Source organism: Jaculus jaculus, chromosome 13, assembly GCF_020740685.1.
Source record: "Jaculus jaculus isolate mJacJac1 chromosome 13, mJacJac1.mat.Y.cur, whole genome shotgun sequence".
Taxonomy (NCBI): Eukaryota; Metazoa; Chordata; class Mammalia; order Rodentia; family Dipodidae; genus Jaculus; species Jaculus jaculus.
The window spans coordinates 29,352,335-29,379,435 of NC_059114.1; the positions used below are offsets into that span (position 1 = coordinate 29,352,335).

The window sequence follows — 27,101 nt, forward strand, 5'->3', positions numbered from 1 at the left end:
CCATCTTCTTGCTTCTCCACCTGGGGATGACCGAGACAAGAATGCAGTCCCTTGGCTACAGTTCCTTATGTTCCAAAAATTCCGTGGCTGGTGAAAAATGTTCCCATAATCTCAGCTATTGTGGATATGTCCTTGTTTTCTGTGCTGCTTAAATCTTTTTCTGCTTTATTTTTCAAGGTAAGTCCTAGCTATAGCTCAGGCTGACCTGGAGCTCACTTTGTAGCCCCAGGCTGGCCTTGAATGCTCAGTGATCCTCCTATCTCAGCCTTCTGAGTGGTGGAATAAAAGCTTGTGCCACTTGGCGCAGGGCCCATACACGCTAGTCAAATGCTCTAGCAGTGAACCATACCAAAGCCCTACAAAACTATTGCATTTGTGAAAATTGATAACTTGTTTGTTTGTTTTTGTTTTCTCAAGGTAGGGTTTCACTCTAGCTCAGGCTGTCTTAGAATTCACTATGTAGTCTCAGGGTGGCCTTGAACTCATGGCAATCCTTCTACCTCTGCCTCCCAAGTGCTGGAATTAAAGGCGTGCACCACCATGCCAGGCCATGAAAATTGATAACTTTCTCAATGACCATCAGCCCCACACTTGAGACAGGATCTCACTATGTAGCTGAAGCTGCCATCTTCCTGCCTCAACCTTCCAAGCGCTTCCAAGATTCAGGTGTACACCAACACTCTTAGCTGTATAACATCATAACAGTCAGGTACATTATGTTTTATGGAGCCACATTTACTTGTTTTTACAATACGAAATTCAAAACAAGCCAACAAAGAATTCAAGAAAAATATCATTGTCCAAAGATGCCAAAAGTCAAATCACTTGACTTTGTGTGGAATGTGTCAGCATATGTCACGGGTACCCTGTCTTGTCATCATTTGCTTTTTCCTTAGGGCAAATCCTGATTTCTGATGCTGACCTCCCTTCCACTTAGGTTAGGTTCAAGGCTGTCTGTGTTCCTGTGGCTGGTGTCTGATGCATAGCTGGATTCTTTAGTGAAGTTCTTCCTGTGTCATGCATTCTGTATTGAGCTCCTGTCCTTTGTGTCCCCTCCGCAGGTGTGAAGGAATTCTTTGAGCACATTGAGCGAGAGAGGACCAAAGATGTGGACCACATGGTCCGGTGGTACCTGGCCATCGGGCCTCTGCTGACCAAGGTTGAGGGCCTAGTGGTACACACCAACACGGGCAGGTCCCCCAAGCTGGCCTCCTACTATGAGTACTGGGAAGGCAGGATCTACGACGTCCTAATAAAGCTCATCTTGAAGTGAGTGTGGTACCTGGAGCAGGCTTGAGAGCAGGCACATGGATTGAAGACTCTGTGCTTGACACTTAGGGACTATGATTAAGATCATTAGCCAAATGGGGAGGCTCCCAGAGCAGGGAGGGGCACCCTGTACTCGACTCCAATACTTACACGCAAATGACAGTTGTGTGTCTCAGCTTCAGCCGTCTGGAAGGCTCCACGTGGGTCTGCCTGGAAACAGAGCCACTACTACTCTGTAGTCACCACATCCAGGACACCCTGCTTGCCTTGAGAGAGCCGCTCAGAGGACATGGGCCCAGCCGTCTTCCCTGGGCTATAGTCAACCACTGGGTAGAATGGTTGCAGTGTAGAGTCCTGATCCCTCATGATGGCCACAGCCTGGCAGCTTCTGTCCTGTACAGCTGTGCAGCTAGGAGCTGAGTGCTAGGTTCTTGAGCTGCTCCAGGGGCACAGCTGCGGCTCTGGGTCATTCTGAGAAGCCACCATGTGAAGGTCATCACCATGACTTCCATGTGTCCATGTCATCAAGGGTAGCGCCATTTCAGCACAATTTTCTTTTCCCAGGTAGGGTCTTACTCTAGCCCAGACTGACCTGGAATTCACTGCGTAGTCTTAGGGTGGCCTCGAACTCCTATCTCTGCCTCCCAAGTGCTGGGATTAAAGTTGTGCACCACCACACCTGTCAGCACAATTAAAAAATATAGATAGATAGATGGATGTTATATATATGATTATACTCTATTCCCTCTCCCCTGTACCCATTCCCTGGGTACAGGAGAGCCCTTCCTCAGTGAGGTGAGGGGGTTCACTGTGGGGTCATGAAGGCTTTAGTCAGTCCCAGTGGGGTATTGGGAGGATCATGCCTCAGGGTACTGCTGTCCACTCTTTCTGTCCCCTTCCGCAGTGTTCCCTGAGGTATGGCAGGCCTGTTGGTAGTCTGATACAGCGTTGGGTTCTTTGTAGCCTCTGGATTTCTGCTTTGGTAGGTTTTACTTGATCACCGCGTCTGCCACAAGCTTTTAACTTAAAATTTATCTATTTATTTACAAGCAGAGAGGGAGAAAAGAAAGGTCAGTGGTGGTGGGGAAAATGGACGAGCTAGGGCCTTTAGCTACTGCAAACAGACTACAGATGCATATGCCACTTTGTGCATCTGGCTTTATGTGGGTGCTGGGAACCGAGCCTGGGTCGTTAGGCTTTGCAGGCAAGCATCTTATTAATAGCTAAGCCATCTCTTCAGCTCCATAATGTAAAAATGTTTAAGTAAGTATACAAAGTGGGTTTTGTTTTCATACTCCCAACTCTGCACGTTATGTGTTTGCTTGTATTCACCCTCATGACCCCTCCACCTCCCATTGTTCCTCTCCTCCCTATAACGACTGCCCTTGTACTTTGATGTTATATAGAATTTAAACCCAGAATTAACACATGAGAGAAAACATAGCATGTGGCTTTCTGAACTTGGCTTATTTCACTTAACACAATGCTCTCCAGGGCATCCATTTTCCTGAGAGAGAGTAGTGCCACTCTCTGCCCACCACCCTGTTGTGTGCCATGTTCTTTTACCCCTTCATCTGCTGGTGGCATCTGGGCCACTTCTGCATTATCCCTTCTGTGAATAGTGCAGCTATAAACATGGAGGCATGGGTGTCTGTGGATACAATGTTTTCTTTATGAAAAAACTGAGATGAAGTTTTTCTAACTTTCACTTGATCCTTGATACTTGGAAAACTAGTTTTCTTTTTCTTTTTTTCTCTTTTGGTTTTTTTTTTTTTTTAACAACCAAAACAAAACAAGGTATTATTAAATTGCCCTTAACTGGCCTTAAATTCATTGTGTAGCCCAAGCAGTTCTTCAACTTGCAGTCCTCCTATTTCAGTTTCCCAAGTACCTGAGATTACAGGCCTGTGCCAGCAGCCCCATTGACTTTTGTTGTTGTTGTTACTGTTTATCAATGGTATAGACACTGTGAACTGGTGATCCTGTGGCTTTGTAGCTTTCCTTTCTCTCTGGCTTAAAACTAACATGTAGGTAGCGCATGCCTTTAATCCCAGCACTGGGGAAGCAGAGGTAGGAGGATTACTGTGAGTTTGAGGCCAGACTAGGACTACAGAGTGAATTCCAGTTCAGTTTGGATTAGAGTGAGACCCTACCTTGAAAAACTTAAATAAATAAATAAAACTAACATGTAGGAGACTTTACCCCATGCCTTGCTACTTGCTACACTCGAGCAGTTTTCATCTGCTTTGCAGACAAGGACACAGACTGCTGGGACTTGCCTGGAGCCACACAGTGGGAAAGAGGAAGAACTGGAATTTGAACCTGGGCAGTCTGACTCTACTCCCCTCCTCAAAATCATCTCTGCTTGTCCTCTTCCTTCCTTATTATATTCTGTACTGCTGTTAAGGTCTCTTACTATAGTTAAGTGTCCTGTGAAGCGTTGAAATCCATTCTGGAATAACACATTAAGAAATCAAATAATACTTAGCTGGCTGGGGAGATACCATGGTCAAGAAACAAGATAAAGGGGGCTGGAGAGATGTCTTAGCAGTTAAGTACTTGCCTGTGAAGCCTAAGGACCCCAGTTCAAGGCTCGATTCCCCAGGACCCATGTAAGGCAGATGCACAAGGTGGCGCATGCATCTGGAGTTTGTTTGCAGTGGCTAGAGGCTCTGGTGCACCTGTTCTCTCTCTCTCTCTCTGCCTCTTTCTCTGTCTGTCGCTGTCAAATAAATAAATAAAAATAAGCAAAAGAAACAAGATGGGCTGGAGAGATGGCTTAGTGGTTAAGCGCTTGCCTGTGAAGCCTAAGGACCCCGGTTTGAGGCTCGATTCCCCAGGACCCATGTTAGCCAGATGCACAAGGGAGCACATGCGTCTGGAGTTTGTTTGCAGTGACTGGAGGCCCTGGAGCACCCATTCTCTCTCTCTCTCTCTGCCTCTTTCTCTCTGTCTGCCACTCTCAAATAAATAAATAAAAATAAACAAAAAATTTAAAAAATAAAAAAGAAGCAAGATAAGACCTTTGGCTCTGTGTGATAGACTTATTGAAGTATTTTTTAAAAAATAGTTTATTTATTTGAGAGAGAAAGAAAGAGGCAGATAGATAGAGAGACTGGGCATGACAGGGCCTCTAATCATAACAAGTGAACTCCAGATGCATGCTCCACCTTGTGCATCTGGCTTACATAGGTTGTGGGGTATTGTCCCTGGGTCCTTAGGTTTCACAGGTAAGTGCCCTAACTGCTAAGACATTTCTCTAGCCCCAAAACAAAACAAAACAAAACAAAACAAAACTTTAAGGGCTGGAAAGATGGTTTAGTGGTTAAGTGTTTGCCTGTGAAGCCTAAGGACCCCGGTTCAAGGCTCGATTCCCCAGGACCCACGTTAGCCAGGTGCACAAGGGGGCGCACGCATTTGGAGCTCGTTTGCAGTGGCTGGAGGCCCTGGCTCGCCCATTCTCTCTCTCAATCTCTCTCTCTGTGTCTTTTGCTCTCAAATAAATTAATAAAAAACAATAAAAATGAAAAAAAATTAAAATAATAACATCTTGGGCTGTAATGATGGCTTAGTGGTTAAGTTGCTTGCTTGCAAAGCATAAGGACCCAGGGGCAGTTCCCTAGTACCCAGGTAAGCCAGGTGCACAGGTGGTGCGTGTGTAGTGGTAGAACAACGCATCCCAGAATGCACCGCGCTGTGGTATGTCGGAGCCCCTGCTGTGCCCTTCGCACTCTGCTCCTTCCCAGCAGTTGCTTGGTGCATTTCACTCCCATGAGTCCTGCCCTTCATTCGCCTCTCTAGGAACTTGCAGTCATTCAATTCGCTCATCCTTGGCCACGTCCCTCTGTTCCAAGCGGAAACCATTTTGACAGCCCCTGAGATCATCCTCCATCCCAATGCCAGTGAGATCGACAAGCTGTGTGTCCACTGTGCTCGCAGCTGTGTGGAAGTCACCAAGGTAAGGATGGACAGACGGAGGCTGCTTGTCCCCATGCTGACCTTTGCCTGGCAGACACTGATCTTCGTCTCTTCCTGCTTCTGCCTCTGTAAAACCATAAAATTTGGAAGTTTCCCCGCTGCCTGATTCTGACTCCCCTTTCTCTTTCTTTTGTAAAAATTTATATATTTCTTTAGATAGAGTCTCACTATGTAGTTCAGGCCTCAAACTCATGATCTTTTTGCCTTAGCTTCCTGAGTTCTGGGATCATAGGTATGCTGTACCTCACCTGGCATTTCCTTCTCTCTCTAACCCCTCTTTGTCTGTCATGACCAGCCATGGCTCTGGAAATCACCATCATGGAGGTGACCGTAGCATTTTCATCCCTAGCCACGCTGTTCAGTTCAGCTGTCTACTTGATGTCTCCCTCCCTGGGGCCTTGGACTTGGCCTGGCCACAGTGGGAGCTCTGACTTCCCACCATGTCACCCAGTTCCACTACAGGAAATGGTACCAATGCCACCCCACTGCTTGAGCCACAAGGCCAGGAACCCCTGAGCCCTGCTTCTCTCATCTGCCCACAGTCAGCTCTTACCTGTCCCTTTTCTCTTTCCATGCTGATACTCTGTCCTGTGCAGCCATTGCTGCTCACCTAGACTGTGACAGTGAGTTCCTGCAACCCAGTCTCCACCAGTCAGAACTGTTCCTTAAAAATTCAAATTCAGAGTGCAGTTGTGCATGCCTGTTTTCCCAGTGCTCAAGGAGGCTGAGGCAGAGGATCATAAGTTTGAGGCAAGTCTTGGCTTTACCGTGAGACACTGTCTCAAAACAAATGAAAACTAATCAACAAATCTGATTTTTTTGGGGGGGGGTTGGGAGAAATGGCTTAGCAGTTGAGGCACTTGCCTTTGAAGCCTAAAGATCCATGTTCAACTCTCCAGATCCCACATTAGTCAGACACATAAAGGTTGCACATGCCCACTAGCTGGTGCAAGCGTCTGGAGTTTGATTTCAGTGGCTGAGGCCCTGGCATGCCAATTCTCTGTCTCTCCTCTGTCTCTCTTTCTAAAATAAAAAAAAGTTATTTTTTTCAGGCTGGGAGACATCTCAATAGATAAAGCCTGAGTTTGATTCCCAGACCCCCTGTAAAACCTGGAACCTAGGGCAGACTTCAATTCAGTAATACCAGCATGAGATGGGAGGTGGAGACAGGAGAATTTCCTGGAAGTTCACCCACTAGCTAGCCTGGTGAGCACTGCAACGAACAATAAGGACCCCAAGAGACTCCACCTCAAACAAGGTGGAAGGCAAGGACAGCACCTGAAAGCTGTCCTCTGACCTCCATGCAAGTACTGTGGCACGTGTGTGCTACACTCACATGCACACCAAACACACACCAAAAAAAGGAAGGTGATTTTCCATGACCATAAAAGCTTGTGTGTATGGTATCTATAGGGGAGGGCACATGTGGGTGTGCCGCATCTGCAGGGGAGGGCACACGCGGGTGTGCTGCATCTGCAGGGGAGGGCACACGCGGGTGTGTAGCATCTGCAGGGGAGGGTACACGCGGGTGTGCCGCATCTGCAGGGGAGGGCACATGTTGGTGTGCTGTCCCCCACCCACTCTTGTCCTATAGCATTTTGTCCGCTGGATGAACGGCAGCTGCATAGAATGTCCACCTCAGAAGGGGGAAGAAGAAGAAGTGGTGATCATAAGCTTCTTTGCCGACATCTCCCTGAACCCTCAGATCATTGATCAAGCCGTGATGATCCCCCAAAACGTACACAGGCTTCTGGTTAACTTGATGAAGTACTTGCAGAAATGGAAGCGCTACCGGCCCCTCTGGAAGCTGGACAAGTCTATCGTCATGGAGAAGTTCGCGGCCAAGAAGCCTCCCTGTGTGGCCTATGACGAGAAGCTACAGTTCTACTCCAAGATTGCCGCCGATGTGATGCGCTACCCACTTGTCAAGGATGAGCACTGCATCCGGCTGCAGCTCGGGCCTCTGGCCAACACTGTGCAGGAAAATGCCAAGTCCTGGGTGATTTCTCTTGGGAAACTTCTCAACGAGTCTGCCAAGGAGGAGCTCTTTAACCTCCGGGATGAGATTGAGGTAACTTAACCCATGGCTGTGTTTAATTAAACCTACTCAAACTGGAGAGATGGCTTAGTGATTAAGGTGCTTGCCTGCAAACCCTAAGGATCCAGATTTGACTCCCCAGTACCATGTAAACCAGATGCACAAGGCGGTATGAGCATCAGAGATTGATTGCAGTGACTAGAGGCCCTGGTGTGCCCATTCTCCCTGTCCCTCTTCCTCTTTTTCTCAAGTGAATAATAAATAAAATATTTCTCGCTGGGCGTGGTGGCACACGCCTTTAATCCCAGCACTCGGGAGGCAGAGGTAGGAGGATTGCCGTGAGTTCGAGGCCACCCTGAGACTCCATAGTGAATTCCAGGTCAGCCTGGGCTGGAGTAAGACCCTACCTCGAAAAACCAAAAAAAAAAAAAAAATTTTTTTTAGACACTACTCATCATAGGGATGAGGTTGTAGCTCCGTGGTAGAACACCTACCTAGCGTGTGCAAGGGCCCTGGGTTCTGCCCCAGCACCAAACCCAAACCCTACCCTCTGTGTAGGTGTTCTTCATTTGTTACTGTTTTTTGTTGTTGTTATTGCTGGTTGGTTGTTTTTCAAGATCGAGTCTTGCTCTAGCCCGGGCTGACCTGGAATTCTCCTTGTAGTCTCAGGGTGGCCTTGAACTCACAGTGATCCTTCTACCTCTGCCTACCAAGTGCTGAGATTAAAGGCCTGTGCCACCATGCCCGGCTTGTTACTGTTTTTCTTATCCAACTTTCTCTCATAGCACCTGAGCAAAAATCTCAAGAAGAGCCCCAGCACCCTTGAAGATCTCAAGTTCGTTCTCGCAACAATCGCAGAAATTCGAACAAAATCTTTAGTCACGGAACTGAGATACAGGGACATTCAGGAGCGATACCGTACCATGGAGATATATAACATCTTTGTAAGTGAACTTGGCTTTCCTTATTATGTCTTTGACAGTTGAGTCCACTACCAAAACCCTTTTAAGAAATTCTTCTCAGTTATCTTACCATCAACATTTCCAAGTAAGTGACTTTGAATAATAAATTCTATGGGAGGCCACCCTGTAGACATTTTGATGAACTTAACCTCAGCGATTATTCCCTCATCTTGCAAGGTGTACGTGGTGTTTGTAGGAGAGTCCATTTCTGCATATGATTGCATCTCTCCCTCTCCCTTTCTTTTTCCTTAACAGGGAGGGGCTGTCATGTCCTTTAATAAATGTAAATGAGAAAGAAGAAAATGAAGGGTACAATATGATAAAAAAAAAAACTGGTAGAAAATGATTAGGTGGTCTTTGTTCTGGTGATCAAACACGATGGCCTTGTGGTAGCCATGGGAGAGAGGAACTCCGGCTTCCAGCTTGGGTCTGTTGTCAGTGAAGACATCAAGGCGGGAATCACAATTCCCTTGAACCTAGCACTAGAGGTTGTGTATGTGTTTTGGTGTTTGAGATTTGATTACTGATTTGGTTTTTGAAAAGTAGCTGAAGGATGCCAAGCTTTTTGTTTCTTCTTGGCCTTTGGTTTCATTATTTCTAAAGGATTTGTACCATCTCATCTCAAATTCACATTGCTTTCATAAAAATGTTCATAATTGTCTCCATATCCTCTGATAGCTGCAGGGCATGCAATGGCATTCCCATGTTAATTCTTGGTATTGGCTACTCCTATCTCTTCTTGAGGCAGGATCTCACTTTATCCCAAGACCGGCCTCAAACTCACCAGGAGCTCTTTAACAAAGTCTCCCAAATTCTGGGACTAAGAATGTGACCACTACACCCAGCCTTGTTTTCCCTGTTTTTTTGTTTTTTTTTTTTTTTTCCCTTTGACCAGACTCACCAGACAGTTACAGGTTTGACTATTTTTTTTTTGTCTTGCTTTTTTTTTTTTTTTTTTTTTTTTGAGGTAGCATCTCATCTAGCCCAGGCTGACCTGGAATTCACTAAGGAGTTTCAGGGTGGTCTTGAACTCACGGCAGTCCTCCCACCTCTGACTCCCAAGTGCTGGGATTAAAGGCGTGCACCACCATGCCTGGCTTGTCTTGCTTTTTTTGAGGTAGGGTCTCACTGTGGTCCAGGCTGGCCTGGAATTCACTATGTAGTCTCAGGGTGGCCTCAAACTCATGGCGATCCTCCTACCTCTGCCTCCTGAGTGCTGGGATTAAAGGCATGCACCACACTTGGCTAATATTTGCCTATTTTGAACTCTACATAAATTGAATACTGGTGGGCATTCTTGTGCCAATTTTTTTTCACTTAGTTTCATTCATTGTAAGTGCTTGTGGTAGTTTGAATGTATGACCCCCAATAGACTTTAGCTTTGCCTGCAAAGCTAAAGGACCTTGGTTTGATTCCCCAGGACCCACGTAAGACAAATGCACAAGGTGCTGCATGCATCTGGAGTTTGTTTGCAGTGGCTGGAAGCCCTGGTGCACCCATTCTCTCTCTCTCTCTCTGCCTCTTTCCCTCTCTAAAATAAATAAGTAAAAATAAAATATTTTTTAAAACTTTAGTTAATGTGCCTGGTCCTCTGTGTGTACATATTCCATCCTCTTCTGCTTCCTTTGTTTTTTTTTTTTTAATTTTATTTATTTATTTGAGAGTGACAGACAGAGATAGAAAGAGGCAGAGAGAGAGACAGAGAATGGGTGTGCCAGGGCTTCCAGCCACTGCAAACGAACTCCAGATGCGTGTGCCCCCTTGGCATCTGGCTAACGTGGGTCCTGGGGAACTGAGCCTTGTACTGGGGTCCTTAGGCTTCACAGGCAAATACTTAGCTGCTAAGCCATCTCTCCAGCCCTCCTTTCTGTTTTTAAATTTTTTATTATTGACAACTTCCATTAATTATAGACAATAAACCATGATAATTCCCTCCCCTCAGCACTTTCCCCTTCACAATTCCACTCTCCATCATATTCCCTACCCCCCTCAACCAGTCTCTCTTTCATTTTTTTAATTTAATTTATTAGTTTTCTTTTCAGTAAATACAGGCAGTTTGGTACCATTATTTAGGCTCATCTGTGATCTACCCCCTCCCATTAGACCCTCCTTGTTAATGAAAATGGGTCGTGCATTGTGGAGTTAGCCCCCAGTTATTGGTATGATAAATGTCTCTGCAAATCATGACCCAACATGTAACTCTGACATTCTTTCCGCCCCCTCTTCCGCAAAATTTCCCTGAGCCATGTTGGGTTCATTTTTGGTCTGCTTCAGTGCTGAGGTGTTGGGGGCCTCTGAGGCTCTGGCTCTCTGATTTGGTAGGAGTTGATTTTTCTCTGTGTTGATCTCCTTCCCCTTTGTGCTGGTATCCGGTTCACAGGAAAACATCACCCTTGCTTATTTCGCCAGTTGTCCTTAGTTTCAGTTGGGCCCCTTTTGAGGTATGTTGGGGCAGCTCTCTTCTTAGGATCTGCATCTATCTGGAAAAGAGAAGCAGATTCTCCAACGGAGAGTAAGTTAGCACCCGGAAAATTGAGATAAGACTTACTTTTTTGATAGACAGTATGGTAGGTTTAGGCCCTCTTATACCCCATGATTGATGGTAGCTTGATATTGTTGAGTGGGCTTGTGTTTGGGAATGGTTCTGACTTGTTTCCCAGCTCTAGCTATGGGTCTAGTACCACTGAGTGGATCAGTTAGCCAAATCAAGAGCAATTGATTCCTCACCATGGCTGTGTACCACTATTGCACTTGTGTGGGCATCACATCCGGTTATTTGTTGCTAATTAGGTTAAACAATGTGTTGCTTGGACAGATCTTGGTCATTTCCCCCAGTCACCTATGTAGCGCTTTCTGGCACTAGACACGCTGACTGTCTGGGGACTGACTCTCTCCTGGCTTCCAGCCATGTCATTCCATTTTATGCGTCAGCTGCATATGGAGTCTTCAGCAATAGGGTCTTACCACTGGCCTTTGGTGGGTCATCAAGTACTCTGACAGAAGTCTGTCATTGTTTTGGGAAACCGTGTAGGTTTCTCTGATCAAAAACTCATTGTGGATGGTAGGCCCAAGCTGGAAGTGGGGGTTACAGTCAGTGTCCACTAAGAAATTGAGGAAAAAGATAACTAATATACAAGAGTTAGAGAGGAGAGAGATAGAGGGGAGAGGGGGAGAGGGAGGGAGGGAAGATGTAGGAGATTTAGGTCAGTTTTGATCTTGTTTTCATCTTTTCCTCCTATTATGATGGTCTTGTGTAGGTAGTGCCAGGCACTGTGAGGTCATGGATATCCAGGCCATTTTGAGTCTGGAAGAGTGCATTGTAAAGAGTCCTACCCTTCCTTTGGCTCTACCATTCTTTCTGCCACCTCTTCTGCAATGGATCCTGAGCCTTGGAAGGTGTGATAGAGATGTTTCAGTGATGAGCACTCCTCTGTCACTTCTCAGCACTATGGTGCCTTTTGAGTCATTCTAGAGGTCACTGCCATCTGAAAAGAGAAGCTTCTCTAACCAAAAGTGAGAGTTATCATTAATATGTTGGTACGAGCGCTGGAGAGATTGCTTAGTGGTTAAAGCGCTTGCCTGTAAAGCCTAAGGACCCATGCTCTACTCTCCAGATCCTATGTTAGCCAGATGCATAAAGGTGAGGCAAGCACAAGGTCGCACATGCCCACTAGATTGTGCAAGTGTCTGGAGTTCCATTGCAGTGGCCGAGGCTCTGGTGCGGTAATTCTCTCTGTCTCTTTCTCTCTCTTTCTGTCCAAAGTATAAAGAAAACAAACAAACAAAAAATATGGATACGAACATCAAGAAAAGTGCTTACTGGGCAGTTTGGTGAGAATAAGATATGCATTTAGCCAGACACTAGCAGGCATTACACCCCTAGGGCTCATGACTTCCCCTCATCCATAGGTTTTCAGTACCAGGCATGTAGTCCTTCCTGTGGAGTGGGCTTTCAGTCCAATTAGAGAGCTGTTGGCTTTCCCCATAACAGACATGGAACTATGACACCTGTTGGTTCATTTGGTCTGGCTGGCCAAACTTAAGGCTTGCACTGTCCACTGTTGTTTATCTCCACCGATGACTTCTCTCTCTTCCATTGAAGTGCATGCAGCATGGCTTTTATTTTCAGCTTTCAGTCAGCTGGTCTATAGGGAGGAGGTTTTCAGTTCAGCTCCAGCAGGCGTTCTCAGTGACCTTGCAGCCCAAGTATGTGGAGTGTTTAGCAATAGGGTCTTACCATCTATCCCCAGTGGAAAACCAAGAGCCTTGGCAATGGCCTGTAATGTTTTGGGGCATCAGGGTCCTCCTTGGCCAACAACTCACTGGAAGGTATCCCATCCCTGGCACTGAAAATTTTCTAGTGACAATTTATGGCTTCTGGATGCACCATTGTTCAAAAGAGTAGGTTTCCCTGTGACTTATTCATACCCTCTTAGACTCTGATAAGCCCCCCCTCACTTCCGTTATTGACAGAGGAGAGTCAGAAGTCAGTCTTCTCACCACTCTGCAGTTAGTCTCTCGCTTTTTCTGTCTGCTCTGAAGATCTTTTTCTGTGTGTGTTTTCAGAAGTTGTAATCTCTAGCAACTAGTTTTCTTTTTTAAGTTTTTGAGATAGTGTCTCACTTTAGCCCAGGCTGACCTGGAATTCACTATGGAGTCTCAGAGTAGCCTCGAACTCACAGTGATCCTCCTACCTCTGTCTCTCGACTGCTGGGATTAAAGGTGTGCACCACCATGCTCAGCTTTTCTTTTTCTTTTTAAAATCCTGTTTGTTTTTGAAATTAGCAGGTTGATTCTTTCATTTAGTTTTTAAAAGCTAGCAGCTTTTGCTTCATTCTCTCGTTCTGGGGCTCAGGTTGGCATGTGTTTGTTGTCGTCACTCTACCCTCTACATTCCACGCTCATCTCTGACATTGCTTTCCGCAGTACCAATGTGCAAGGTCTTCCTCACTCTGGATACTTGGACCTGAGCATTCAACTCATTAGATTTTTATACACTTGTCTTGATCTGTGTTACTGGTTTTTCAATTTAGCCCTCAAACTTTTTTTTTTTTAAATGAGATAGGGTCTCATGCTAGCCCAGGCTGACCTGGAACTCACTCTGTAGTCCAGGCTTGCCTTAAAATCGCAGTGATTCTCCTACCTCTGCCTCTCAAGTGCTGGGAGTAAAGGTGTGTGCCACCACACTTGGCCCTCAAATTCTTCTTCTTCCTTTTTTTTGGTCTTTTGAGGTAGGGTCTCACTCTGGCTCAGGCTGATCTGGAATTCATTATGTAGTCTCAGGGTAGCCTTGAACTCATGGTGATCCTCCTACCTCTGCCTCCTTAGTGCTGGGATTAAAGGCATGTGCCACCATGCCCGGCTTCAAACTCTTAATTTCAAGTATTGTTATGATCAATTCTACTTTTCATTTTGAAAAAAAAAATTCTTATTTTCTGCCCAAATTCTCAATTTTTGTTTCTCCTTTGATTTACTTTAGTAAGTAAAAATATTCTTTTTAAAATATTTTATTTATTTACTTGTTTATTTGAGAGAGAGAGAGAGAGAGAGAGGGAGAGAGAATGGGCATACAAAGGCCTCTAGCCAATGCAAATGAACTCCAGATGCATGTACCATCTTGTGCATCTGGCTTATGTGGATACTGGGGAATGGAACCTGGGTTCTTAGGCTTCACAGGCAAGCACCTTAACTGCTAAGCCATCTCTCCAGCCCAGTAAAGTTATTTCTAATTCTATGTTTTATAACCCCATTATGGTCTGTTTATATGACCTGTGAACCTCTTTTTTAAACGTTTATTATTTATTTTTATTTGAGGGAGATAGAGAAAGAAAGAGGCAGGTGAAGAGGAAGAATGGGCATGTTACTGCAAATGAACTCTAGATGCATGCACCACCATGTGCATCTGGCTTATATGGGTCCTGGGGAACTGAACCTGGGTCCTTTGGCTTTGTAAGCAAATGCCTTAACTGCTAAGCCATCTCTCCAGCTCCCCTCTTAGGGTTTTTTTTTTTTTTTTTTGAGGTAGAGTCTCACTCTAGCTCAGGATGACCTGGAATTCACTATGTAGTCTCAGGGTGGCCTTGAACTCATGGTGATCCTCTTACTTCTGCCTCCTGAGTGCTAGGATTAAAGGCATGTGCCACCATGCCCAGCTTCCCCTCTTAGTTTTTTTATTTTTTTTTTATTTTTTAAATTTAATTTATTAGTTTTCTTTTCAGTAAATACAGGCAGTTTGGTACCATTATTTAGGCTCATCTGTGATCTACCCCCCCCCCCCCATTAGACCCTCCTTATTATTGAAAATGGGTCGTGCATTGTGGAGTTAGCCCCCAGTTATTAGTATGATAAATGTCTCTGAAAATCATGACCCAACATGTAACTCTGACATTCTTTCCGCCCCCTCTTCCGCAAGATTTCCCTGAGCCATGTTGGGTTCATTTTTGGTCTGCTTCAGTGCTGAGGTGTTGGGGGCCCCCTCTTAGTTTTTTTAAAGCCCTTTGGTATTTATGACTGAGTGCTGAGTGTTGTGTGATATACTTCAGAGAGAATTGGAGGCTGTGGATGACATCATCTTTCTTAGTGGAGATTCATTTTTGCTTCTGAAAGCACAGGGGTGCATTAGGCCAGAGTTACGTTATTTTCATCTGAGATAAAATTTACTTGAAGTTGGACTTTATTTTATGAGGTACACCTATGTCCATCTATTTATTTATTTCTTTTTAAATTGTAAGTTACTAAGTTTATTTAGGGAGAGAACACAATTTGTTCGTTTATTGAAGGGAAATTGAGATCTAAGAAGAAGGGTAGAGCAGAGCCCTAAGCATGTGGGAAGTCGGAAACAGGCACTCATGTGGAAAACAGCACAGTCCATGAGGTTCATTTATGAGAAATTGAGGATTTTAGGGAATCAATACATGGGAGACAGAATTTAGGAGCTTAGGGAAATTTAGAAGGAACCCCATAGCATCCACCCTGGGTTTCCCCATGGGGGACAGTTAAAAGGGCAGATGGTGGTGACTAAAGGAAGAATAACAGAGAGAAAAAATTTGATGAGAAATGAGCAGTTTAGAGCAGTTACACAGGTAACAGTCGTAGAGTTGGATAAAGCACCCATGTGGTAGATGTGAAGTGTAAGGAAAATTTGCTTGTGGTAGATTCAGAGACCAAAGGAAAATCATGCATGTAATTAAAGTGAGGTTACCCCAAACTACAAAGCAAAGGAAAGCAGAAAAACCATCCAGACCAAGAAGCAGTTTTCTGCTCCCCTCCTCCCACAGCCAGACTGGAAAGCCATTCACTCATATCCAAGCAGAGATGAGAGGGAATCCAGACAGCTCTATTTTTTTTTTTTGTTGTTATTTTTATTTATTTGAAAGTGACAGGCAGAGATAAAGAGGCAGATAGAGAGAGGGAATGTGTGCCAGGGCCCCCAGCCACTGTACACGAACTCCAGATGTGTGTGCCCCCTTGTGCATCAGGCTAACGTGGGTCCTGGGGAATCAAGCCTCGAACCAGTGTCCTTAGGCTTCACAGGCAAGCGCTTATCCACTAAGCCATCTCTCCAGCCCTATTTGTTTTTTTTAAATTATTTTATTCTGGGCTGGAAGTAGAGCTTAGTGGTAAGTCACTTGTCTAGCATTCGTGGGGACCTGGATTTGGTCTCTAGTACCACAAAAAAGGAGACTTTATTTTAATTTTGAAGACATCATGCACCTGGAGTTCAATTTCAGTGACTAGAGGCCCTGGCATGCCAATTCTCTCTCTCTCTCATAAAAGTATTTTAAAATATTAAAAAAAAACATAATCTTCATGCTGGAGACATGACTTAGTGGCTGGGGCACTTGCCTGTGAAGCCTAAGGACCCAGGTTCTACCTACATAAGCCAGATGTGCAAGGTGGTGCAAACACCTGGAGTTCATTTATAATGGCTAGAGGCCCTCATGCACCCATTCTCTTTCTCTCTCTCCCTACTTCTTTCTCTCTTTCTTTCAAACAAATAAATTATTTTTTTAAACTCATGCTCTTCATATTTCACTGAGATTTTTCAGGCGCTTCAAATGCCTTTTGTGGTATTACCAAAAGCAGAAGTCCATGGGAAACAGTTTTGACTAGAAATTTCAATTTCAGAATTGCTGTAGTTGATTGTTCTCTCTTACTAGGCCACTGAGGCCGAGCGCGAGCTAGTTGAGAAGATTGAGAGCATGTGGCTAAATCTCTTTCACGAGTCAGTGACTGTGGAACACACACTTGGGAGCATAAAGAGAACATTCACGGAGGTACCACGTGGATCTTAACTTTCTCTGAACAGATACTGAAATGCTGCACCTTGGGGGCTGGGAGTAGCCCGGTGGTAGCCCTTGCCTGACATGCATGAGGTCTAGGGTCCATCCCTGGCTCTACAGAAGGAAACCACGCTGTAACCTTTTGCCCTGCTCAGATTACTCGTGGTGAAATAATGAACTACAGAAGCCAGTTGGAGGAGTTTGCGAAGCGTTTCTACCTCCAAGGCCCAGGATCTGTCGGTGATGACCTTGATAAAGGTGAGATGGTCCACGCGGTCTGCCGAGGGCTGGAGGGCTTTCCTGAGATGTTCATGGGGCGTGGTGATTGTGCCCCACAGCCCTGCGGCGGTCAGACATGGCTGCCACCAGTGCCTGTCTTTGCAAATGCAGCTGTGTGTCCCTAGCCTTCTCCTTGTTGGTTTACATTTCTTGAGTTTATCCTTTAGACTTAGACCCTGGGCCATGCTCTGCTCATTCCCTACCATGTCAGTTACCTTCTCATTGTTGTGACAAATACCTGAGAGAAATTGTTTAAAAAGAAGAAGATCCGGGGCAGGGGGGATGACTCAGCAGTTAAAGGTGCTTGCTTGCATAGCCTCAGGCCTGGGTTCAATTCTCCAGTACCCAAGTAAAGCCACATGCAAAAAAAAAAAAAAAAAATGGGTATGAGGGCCTGGAGTGTTCCCCCACCCTCCACACACGTGCAAATAGATAAAATAACTTGGAAGTGAAGATTTTTAGAGGGTTCAGTTCATGGTTGGTCCATCATGTGGGCCTGTTGTGAGGCAGAACACTGTTGTGCAGAAGTGTGTGGTGGAGGAGGCTCCTCACCTCATGGTGGCTGGGAAGCAGAGAGAGGGGACAGGAACAAATTCACCCATCAAAAGTATGCCCCAGTTAGCTGGGCATGGTGGTGCATGCCTTTAATCCCAGCACTTGGGAAGCCAGAGGTAGAAGTATTGCCATGAGTTTGAGGCCACCTTGAGAAAACAGAGTGAATTCCAGGTCAGCCTGGGCCAGAGTGAAACCCTACCTTGAAAAAAACAAACAAACAAACAAACAAACAGAAAAGCCCTAGTGACAGTCTTCCTCCAAACAGGTCTCACTTCCTCATTTTTGTCACCTAGTGATAATCTTATCAAATTATGAGCCCATCCAGGAACAGATGGGTGTAGAGCCCTTGGGATCCAGTCACTTTCCATGGTTGGATCTTCCAGTTGGAGCCAAGCCTTTGACACATTGGCTTGTTGGGGTATACCATGTATCCAAGTCATAATACCTGCCGTTCACATAACAGTGGCCAAAAGGGTGACAGGGTACAGCGAAAATGCTTTATTCTGTTTTGTTTATTTATTTGCAGTGCATACATGCATGTGTGTATGTGTGTGGGCATGCCAGGGTCTCTTGTAGCAAACAGACACCTGTCTGGCTTTACGTGGGTGATTAGGGAATTGAACCTGGGCCAGCAGGCTGAGCCATCTTCCTAGTCTTCTAAAATTCTTCTTCTAAACAGAATTTGATGAGACTGTTATAAACCAAAGACAGCTAGGAATTTGAAAGAAACAGATTAGGTTCTGGGAATGTTCAAAAAGGCACTTTTGAGGGGTTAGGGAGAAGGCTCAGTGGTTAAAGGCACTTCCTTTCAAAATCTGTCATCCCAGGTTCAATTCCCCAGCTCAGCACATAAAGCTGGGTGGAATTCATTTGCAACAGCAAGACTCTAGTGCACGCTTGTGCGCGCACACACACGCACACGCACCAGGCAGTTTAAAGGGTGGCATTTGGGAGGGTGCTTTAATGGTAGAGTCATAGAATGATGATGGCTATAGGCACTGAGGGGTGGGAAGCACCGAACTGTAAAGTTGGAGTGTAAAGACAGTTGCCAGTGTGATGGTGAAGTGCCGGTCTCAAGGACAACAGGGGAGAGGTGACACTGGCCATGATGGGCATCAGTGAAGTCAGATAGAAAGATTCACCTGGCAGGGCTTGCAAATGTAATTGGTTTCTGAGAGGTGAGTAAACTCCTGTGATTCCAGACTTGTCCTCCCCCTTGCCTTTTGTTGGGTGAACTTTTCCCAGGCAAAGGTAGACAAACTTCTGCTCTTCCAGATAGGACACCAATGACAGACCAAAGAAACGATTCCACCAGAGTCCAAGTGGTGAACCAATGAGTATATATAACTTATTACCAGTGTATGGTGACTCCAAAGCAGCCTCATCATCAAAAACTCTCACCCCAGCATGGAGATGACTTCCTATGGCTGCATGGATGGAGCGCCCCCTCCCCCCCCACCCAGTTCACCTTCCACACACTTATATTCTAGTACCTCCTGAGACTGTGAGACCACGTTGCAGCTGGGGCATAATACATAGAGCTGGCAGGGAAGAGCAGGAGGGAGTGGTGGGGATATCAGGTAAGGGCCTCCTTCTACGAATAAGGGACAACAGGCCCCAGTGGTGTGGCGAAGGTGGTGATGGCTGCCACGCTCGGAGGCCAGCACTCCACAGCAGCTGATGTGGATAAATGATCTGTGCACATAATGGCAGATTTCTGAATCATACACACACTCAAGCTGTATTCATTTATTTTTCCAGGATCAGAACTCCTAGGCAGCTTTGAGAGAGAGCTGGCAAAATATGAGAAGAGCCGCCAGGAGCTGGCTAATGCAGAGAAACTCTTCGATCTCCCCATTACGATGTACCCGGAGCTGCTCAAAGTGCAGAAGGAGATGACCGGGATGAGGCTGGTTTACGACCTCTATGAGGCACTGAAGGTATGCCCCTCTGTGAGAGCCTCAGTGACAGCCAGGAACCCCTAACTCTCAGCCTGAGGCGGGAGGATTGCAACTTCAAGGCTCTTGCCTCAAACTCACGGTGATCATCTACCTCAGCTTCCTCAGTGTTGGGATTAAAGGTGTATGCCACCCAGCTACTTTGAACTTTTTATATCATTGAGAAAACAAAAAGGAAGAGTAGTGAAAATGATAAATCTATCATAACATTTATACCTTAAGTTAAAATATACCCTAAGTACATATCAGAATTGAGAGCAATTTCCTGTAAAGTGCTCATGGCTGCACAACTTTGTCAAGCCTGGAGACTACATGTGGAAGCCATTCCACACAGCCAGTTCTGCAAGAAAGTCTTTGCACATTATGCCTCAGCAGAATGCAACATGAAAACTTTTTTTTTTTTGGAAGTAGGGGCTCACTCAAGTCCAAGCTGACTTGAATTCACTTATGTAGTCTCAGGGTGGCCTCAAACTCAGAGTACTGGGATTAAAGGAGCGTGCCACCATGCCCAGCTTGTTTTGTTTTTGCAACAGGTTATTTATTTATTTATTTTTATTGACAACTTCCATAAATATAGATAATAAACCATGATAATTCCCTCCAAACCTCACTTTCCCCTTCACAACTCCACTCTCCATCATATCCCCTCCCCCTCTCAGTTAGTGTCTCTTTTATTTTGATGACATCATCTTTTCCTCATATTAGAAGGGTCTTGTGTAGGTAGTGCCAGGCAGTAAGAGATAATGGATATCCAGGCCATTTTGTGTCTGCAAGAGTGCATTGTAAGGAGTTCTACCCCTCCTTTGCCTCTTACATTCTTCCCACCACCTCTTTTGCAATGGACCCTGAGCCTTGGAAGGTGTGATACAGATGTTTCAGTGCTAAGCACTCCTCTGTCACTTCCTCTCAGTACTGTGGTGCCTTCTGAGTCATCCCAAGGTCACTGCCATCTGAAAAGAGAAGCTTGTCTAACCAAAAGTGATAGTAGCATTATATACGGGTATGAACATTAAGAAACATGCTTACTGGGCAGTTTGGTGAGCATAATATAATGCATTTAGCCAGACACTAGCAAACGTTACACCCCTAGGACTCATGACTTCCCTTGTTGTAAGTTTTCAGTATCAGGCATGTAGTCTTTCCCATGGAGCGGGTCTCCAGTCCAATTAGAGAGCAGTTAGTTTCCCCCATGACAGACATGCCACTATTGCACCTGTTGGCTTATTTGGCTTGGCTGGCCAAATTTAAGGCTTGTAGTGTCCACTGTTGCTTATCTCCACTGATGAGTTCTCTCCCATAGAGCTACATGTAGCATAACTTTTTCCAGCTTTCTGTCAGCTGGTCTACAGGGATGAGGTTTTCAGCTGAGCTCCAGCAAGATTTCTCAGTGACCTTGCAGCCCAAGCATGTGGAGTCTTTAGCAGTAGGGCCTTACCATCTATTCCTGGTAGGAAATCCAGGGCCTCAGCAATGGCCTGTAATGTTTTGGGGCATCAGGGACCTACCAGAAGCAGGTTCTTACCCTGAAGACTCAGAATGGACTGGAACTCTAGGCAATTCTTCTGTCCCAGCCTTCCCAATGTTTGGATTCCAGGCTTGTGCCACCATGCCTGGCTTAGAAAGTCTTCTCTTTATGATAAGCAAGTGGAACACATTCTCTTCTTGTCTGTTAGCTGCAGTCAGATGGGTAGTAGAGAGGTGCTTGGATGACCCATGTATTCTCTGTCTATCTTTTGGTGCTGGAGATGTAACCCAGGACCTCAAGCATGCTAAGTATGTGCTCTCTCTACCAGTTCTGAACAGAAACTATTGCGTAGCTTCCTTTATAAGAGAAGCACAATATGGCAGCCTATGATTGATGATGCTTTAAGACCCCAGCAAATCTCTGGTTTACAAAGCACCTACTTACGTCTCAAATTTGCCATGTGGAAAGGAAGACATTTAAAGTTATACACAACCTCAGATCAGCATTACGTTGGGCAGGGCTCAGAGTTGGAATTCTTTGTTTGGCTTCAGGTCCTTGCAGCCCAACCTGTGTGAGCCTGAGGTTGCCATGACTAGATGGCTAGTCATGTTTGGAGTGTTGAGCATGCCTGGAGTTAGGAGCTTTGAGTTTTCAGGGCACCCTGTTGATGGCTGATGTCTTGCACATTTCAAGGTTGCAAAAGAAGAATGGTCACAGACTCTGTGGGCCAACCTAAATGTCCAGTATCTCCAGGAAGGAATCGATGGTTTTCTCAAGAGCCTCCGGAAGCTGCCACGAGATGTCCGTAGCTTGTCTGTGGCGTTCCATTTGGAAACAAAAATGAAGGCATTCAAGGACTCCATTCCTTTACTCCTGGATTTGAAACATGAGGCACTCAGAGAAAGGTTTGTTCTGCCCTGTCAGCCAGTGGGAAGATCTGGGAGGAGCTTGAAATTTATGACATACCCCTGCTTAGGTCTGAGGCACAATGGCATTCTAGCAGTGATGCCAGGCTATATTATAAGCCAGAGGTGGATGTGTAATATTGTTTATGTAAAGTTATCAACTCAAAGGACTCAAAGTAACCATCAGTTGCTTCACTCAAATCTAAAACAAACCCAAAAAACAAAAAACAAAGAAAGAGTTTAGCAAGGGCAGGAGTGCTACAGAGATGATTCTAGTTAAGAGCACTTCCTGTGCAAGCATGAGGGTCCAGGGAGCCTGAGAGACCACTTGAGTATGAGCTTTAGGACCCACACAAACAGCTGGAACTGGCAGAGCACTTGCCTGGCATGCAGGAAGATCAGGGTTCTATCACCAGATCTGCAGAAAACAAGTAAAACAGCAAAAACCAAATTGTAGTTAGTTACATAACAATGTATAACAGCATCTGGTCAGTGGTGGACTGTGTGGTGGTTCATATCATGTGGGTGTGGTGTATTGTGGGCCTGGCCTTCTGAGTTCATGTAATTCACTCTAGAAGTCCACACAAAGTAGAAGCCCTTCACTTCCTTAGTTAGGTTTATTCTAAGGTACCTTTTTTTTTTTTTTTTTGAGGCAATTGTGAATGGGAGTGATTCTCTGATTTCATCCTTGATATGTTTGTTGTTAGTATGTAAGAAAGCTACTGATTTCTGTGTGTTTATTTTGTATCCTGCTACGTTGCTAAAAGTGTTTATAAGCTCTAGTAGTTTGTTGGTAGTCATTAGGGTCCTTTATGTATAGAATCATGTCATCTGCAAATAATAATTTGATCTCTTTCTTTCCAATTTGTATACCTTTTATATGTGTCTCTTGCCTTATGGCTATAGCTAAGATTTCCAGTACTATATTAAATAAAATTGGATACAGTGGACACCCTTGTCTTATTCCTGATTTTAGTGGAAAAGTTTCAAGTTTTTCCCCATTTAGTATTACGTTGGCTGTAGGTATGCATTTATTATGTTGAAATATGTTCCTTCTGTTCCCAGTTTCTATAAAACTTTTATCATGAAGGGATGTTAAATTTTGTCAAATGCTTTTTTTTGCATCTACTGAGATCCTCATGTGATTTTTGTTCTTATCAATATGAATACATTGAACCATCCCTGCATCTCTGGGATAAAGCCTACTTGGTCAGGGTGAATGATATTTTGGATATATTCTTGTATTATGTCTGCCAATATTTTGTTGAGAATTTTTGCATCTATGTCCATGAGGAAGGTTGGTCTGTGGTTTTCTTTTTTTGTTCTGTCTTTGTCTGATTTTGGTATCAGGGTGATGCTGGCTTTGTAGAAGGAGTTTGGTAGAATGCCTTCCTTTTTTATTTTATGGAAGAGTTTGAGAAGTATTGGTGTTAGTTCTGTGATGGTCTGGTATAATTTACCAGTGAATCTAGACTTTTTTTAGTTGGGAGATTTTTTTTTTTTTTTTGAGGTAGGGTCTCGCTCTAGCCCAGGCTGACCTGGAATTCACTATGTAGTCTCAGGGTGGCCTCAAACTCACGGCAATCCTCCTACCTCTGCCTCCTGAATGCTAGGATTAAAGGCTTGTGCTACCACACCTGGCTTAGTTGGGAGATTTTAAAAAAAAATATTTTTTTATTAATTTTTATTAGCACTTTCCATGATTATAAAAAAATCCCATGGTAATTCCCTCCCTCTCCCCCACTTTCTCCTTTGAAATTCCATTCTCCATCATAGTACCTCCCCATAACAATCATTGTACTTACATATATACAATATCAGCCAATTAAGTACCCTCCTCCCTTCCTTTCTTCCCTTTATGTCTCCTTTTTAACTTACTGGCCTCTGCTACTAAGTATTTTCATTCTCACGCATAAGCCCAGTCATCTGTAGCTAGGAGCCACATAAGAGAGAGAACATATGGCATTTGGCTTTCAGGGCCTGGGTTACCTCACTTAGTATAATCCTTTCCAGGCCCATCCATTTTTCTGCAAATTTCATAACTTCATTCTTCTTTACCGCTGAGTAGAACTCCATTGTATAAATGTGCCACATCTTCATTATCCACTCATCAGTTGAGGGACATCTAGGCTGGTTCCATTTCCCAGATATTATAAATTGAGCAGCAGTAAACATGATATTAATCTTCTATCAGATATATAGCTGGTGAAGATTTTTTCCCATTCTGTAGGTTGCCTCTTTGCTTTTTTCACTGTGTCCTTTGCAGTACAAAATCTTTGTAATTTCATGAGGTCCCAGTGATTAATCTGTGGTTTTATTGCCTGAGCAATTGGGGTTGTATTCAGAAAGTCTTTGCCAAGACCAATATGTTGAAGGGCTTCTCCTACTTTTTCCTGTAGCAGTTTCAGAGTTTCAGGTCTGATGCTAAGGTCTTTAATCCATTTGGACTTAATTCTTGTGCATGGAGAGAGAGAAGAATCTATTTTCATCCTTCTGCAGATATATATCCAGTTTTCCCAACACCATTTGCTGAAGAGGCTGTCTTTTCTCCAATGAGTATTTTTTGCATTTTTATCAAATATCAGGTGGCTATAGCTACCTGGGCTTACATCTGGGTCCTCTATTCTGTTCCACTGATCTACATGTCTGTTTTTGTGCAAGTACCATGCTGTTTTTGTTACTATGCCTCGGTAGTATAGGTTAAAATCAGGTATGGTGATACCACCAGTGTTATTTTTGTTTCTCAGTATCATTTTAGATAATTGAGTTTTTTTCGTGATTCCAAATGAATTTTTGATTGTTTTTCCTATTTCCATGAAGAATGCCTTTGGAATTTTGATAGGGATTGCATTAAATGTGTAGATTGCTTTTGGTAAGATTACCATTTTCATAATATTGATTCTTCCAATCCAGGAACAAGGGATGTTTCTCCACTTTCTAGTGTCTTCTGCAATTTCTTGCTTGAGTATTTTAAAGTTCTTATTGTAGAGATTCTTTACTTCCTTGTGTAATTTCTTAATATAGGCACTTAAAGCTATAAATTTACCTCTTAGGACAGCCTTCATTGTGTCCCAGAGATTTTGGTATATTGTGTTCTCATTATCATTTGACTCTATAAATTCTTTGAATTCCTTTTTGATTTCTTCATTGACCCATTCATCATTTAGTAATGTTTGTTTAATTTCCATGATTTTGTGTATGCTCTAAGCCTTTCTTGCTACTGATTTGTAGTTTAATTCCATTGTGGTCAGAAATGCAAGGAATTCTTTCAATTTTCCTATATTTGTTAAGATTTGCTTTTTGTCCTAATATATGGTCTATTTTAGAGAATGTTCCATGTGCTGCTGAAAAGAATGTATATTCTACAGCATTTGGATGAAATGTCTTATAGATATCTGTTAGGTCCATTCCTTCTATGAATCATTTAGTCTACATGCCTCTCTGTTTATTTTTTTCCTGGCTGACCTGTCAATTGAAGTGTGGGGTGCTGAAGTCACTCACTACCACTGTGTTTGGTGTTATCTGTGACCTTAGGTCTAATAGTGTTTGTTCATTTGTTTGATGAATTTGGGGGCCCCCATGTTAGGTGCATATATGTTTAGGGTTGCAGTGTCCTCCTATTGGAGGGTGCCTTTAATCAATATATAACGAACTTCCTTATTTTTCTTAACTAATGTTGGACTGAAGTCCACCTTGTCACATATTAGGATAGCAACCCCTGCTTGTTTTCTAGGTCCATTTGCTTGAAATACCATTTTCCAACCTTTTACTCTAAGATAGTGTCCATCCTTTGTAGAAAGGTGGGTTTCTTAGAGGCAACAATTTGAAGGATCCTGCTTTTGAACCCAGTCTGTGAACCTATGCCTTTTGTTTGGGGCAATAAGGCCCTTGATATTAAAAAATAAATATTGAAGGGTGTGTATTCATTTTTGCCATTTTTTTGTAGTTCTTCTGGTTTTACCTTTGCTCTCTTGTGTTAACTAGTATGTGAGTATTGTTTGTTTTTTCCCGGTTCCTTATATGTATACTTTTCTTTTTCTTCAGCATGGAGGATTCTATCAAGTATTTTCTGTAGAGCTGGTTTTGTCTTCAAATACTCCTTTAGCTTGCTTTTGTCGTGGAATGTCCTTATTTTTCTGTGTATTTGAATGGACAGTTTTGTAGGATAAAGTAACCTTGGTTGACAGTTGTTATCTTTTAGGACTTGGATACATCACTCCAAGCCCTTCTGGCTTTTAAAGTTTGTGTTGAGTAATCTGCTGTAATCCTGATGGGCTTGCCTTTGTAGGTAACTTGAATTTTCTCTCTAACTGATTTCACTATTTTTTCTTTGGTTTGTGTGTTTGGTAGTTTGATTATAATATGGCTAGGAGAGGTTCTTTCCAGGTTTTGTCTGTCTGGTGTTCTAAAGGATTCCCGTATCTGCATTGGCACCTCTTTCCCAATTTAGGGGAAATTTTCTTCTACGATTTTGTTGAAGACACCTACTATGCCTTTGGAGTGAAATTCATCTCCTACTATGCCCTGAATTCTTTTTTTAAAATTTTTTTAAAATTTACTTATTTGAGGGCTGGAGAGATGGCTTAGCAGTTAAGCGCTTGCCTATGAAGCCTAAGGACCCCGGTACGAGGCTCGGTTCCCTGGTCCCACGTTAGCCAGATGCACAAGGGGGCACACGCGTCTGGAGTTCGTTTGCAGAGGCTGGAAGCCCTGGCGCACCCATTCTCTCTCTCCCTCTGTCTGTCTTTCTCTCTGTGTCTGTCGCTCTCAAATAAATAAATAAATAATTTTTAAAAAATTAAAAAAAATTTACTTATTTGAGAGCAACAGACAGAGAAAGAGGGAGGGAGGGAGGGAGGGAGAGCTGCGGGGGGAGGGAGAATGGGCATGCCAGGTCCTCCAGCCACTGCAAACGAACTCCAGATGTGTGTGTCCCCTTGTGCATCTGGCTAATGTGGGTCCTGGAGAAGTGAACCTCGAACTGGGGTCCTTAGGCTTCACAGGCAAGTGCTTAACCGCTAAGCCATCACTCCAGCCCATGCCCTGAATTCTTGTTTGATCTTTTCCTAGTGTCCCGAATATCTTGAAATTCCCGCTTATACATTTCTATTAGTTTGTCTTTCTCTTTGTTGGACTGTATTAGATCTGCCACCTGGTCTCTAGCTTAGATATTCTGTCCTCTCCTTCATCCATTCTACTGGTGAGATTTTCTACAGAGTTTTTTATTTTATTACCTGTGTTCTTCATTGCTAGTAATTCTGACTGATTTTTCTTTATTATTTATATTTCCTTATTTATGTCTAGTATTGACCTCTTTATTTCATTAAATTGGTGTCCTGTGTTTTCTTTGATTCCTTTGATTTCCTCTTTGATTCCTTTGATTTCTTCAAACATATTTATAATCATTCTT

The 27,101-nt window shown here is 43.9% G+C and overlaps 1 protein-coding gene across 1 annotated transcript in view; it reads left to right on the forward strand.

Annotated features, from left to right (window-relative positions):
- The window catches only part of Dnah10 (dynein axonemal heavy chain 10), a 204,718-nt gene that overhangs the window by 65,087 nt on the left and 112,530 nt on the right, over positions 1 to 27,101 (forward strand). Inside the window, exons 18-25 of the mRNA XM_045133057.1 lie at positions 1,062 to 1,269; positions 5,071 to 5,227; positions 6,842 to 7,318; positions 8,071 to 8,229; positions 16,407 to 16,523; positions 16,685 to 16,787; positions 19,125 to 19,303; positions 21,480 to 21,691. Coding sequence (XP_044988992.1) covers positions 1,062 to 1,269; positions 5,071 to 5,227; positions 6,842 to 7,318; positions 8,071 to 8,229; positions 16,407 to 16,523; positions 16,685 to 16,787; positions 19,125 to 19,303; positions 21,480 to 21,691 — 1,612 coding nt within the window. The remainder of the gene's footprint in view (positions 1 to 1,061; positions 1,270 to 5,070; positions 5,228 to 6,841; positions 7,319 to 8,070; positions 8,230 to 16,406; positions 16,524 to 16,684; positions 16,788 to 19,124; positions 19,304 to 21,479; positions 21,692 to 27,101) is intronic.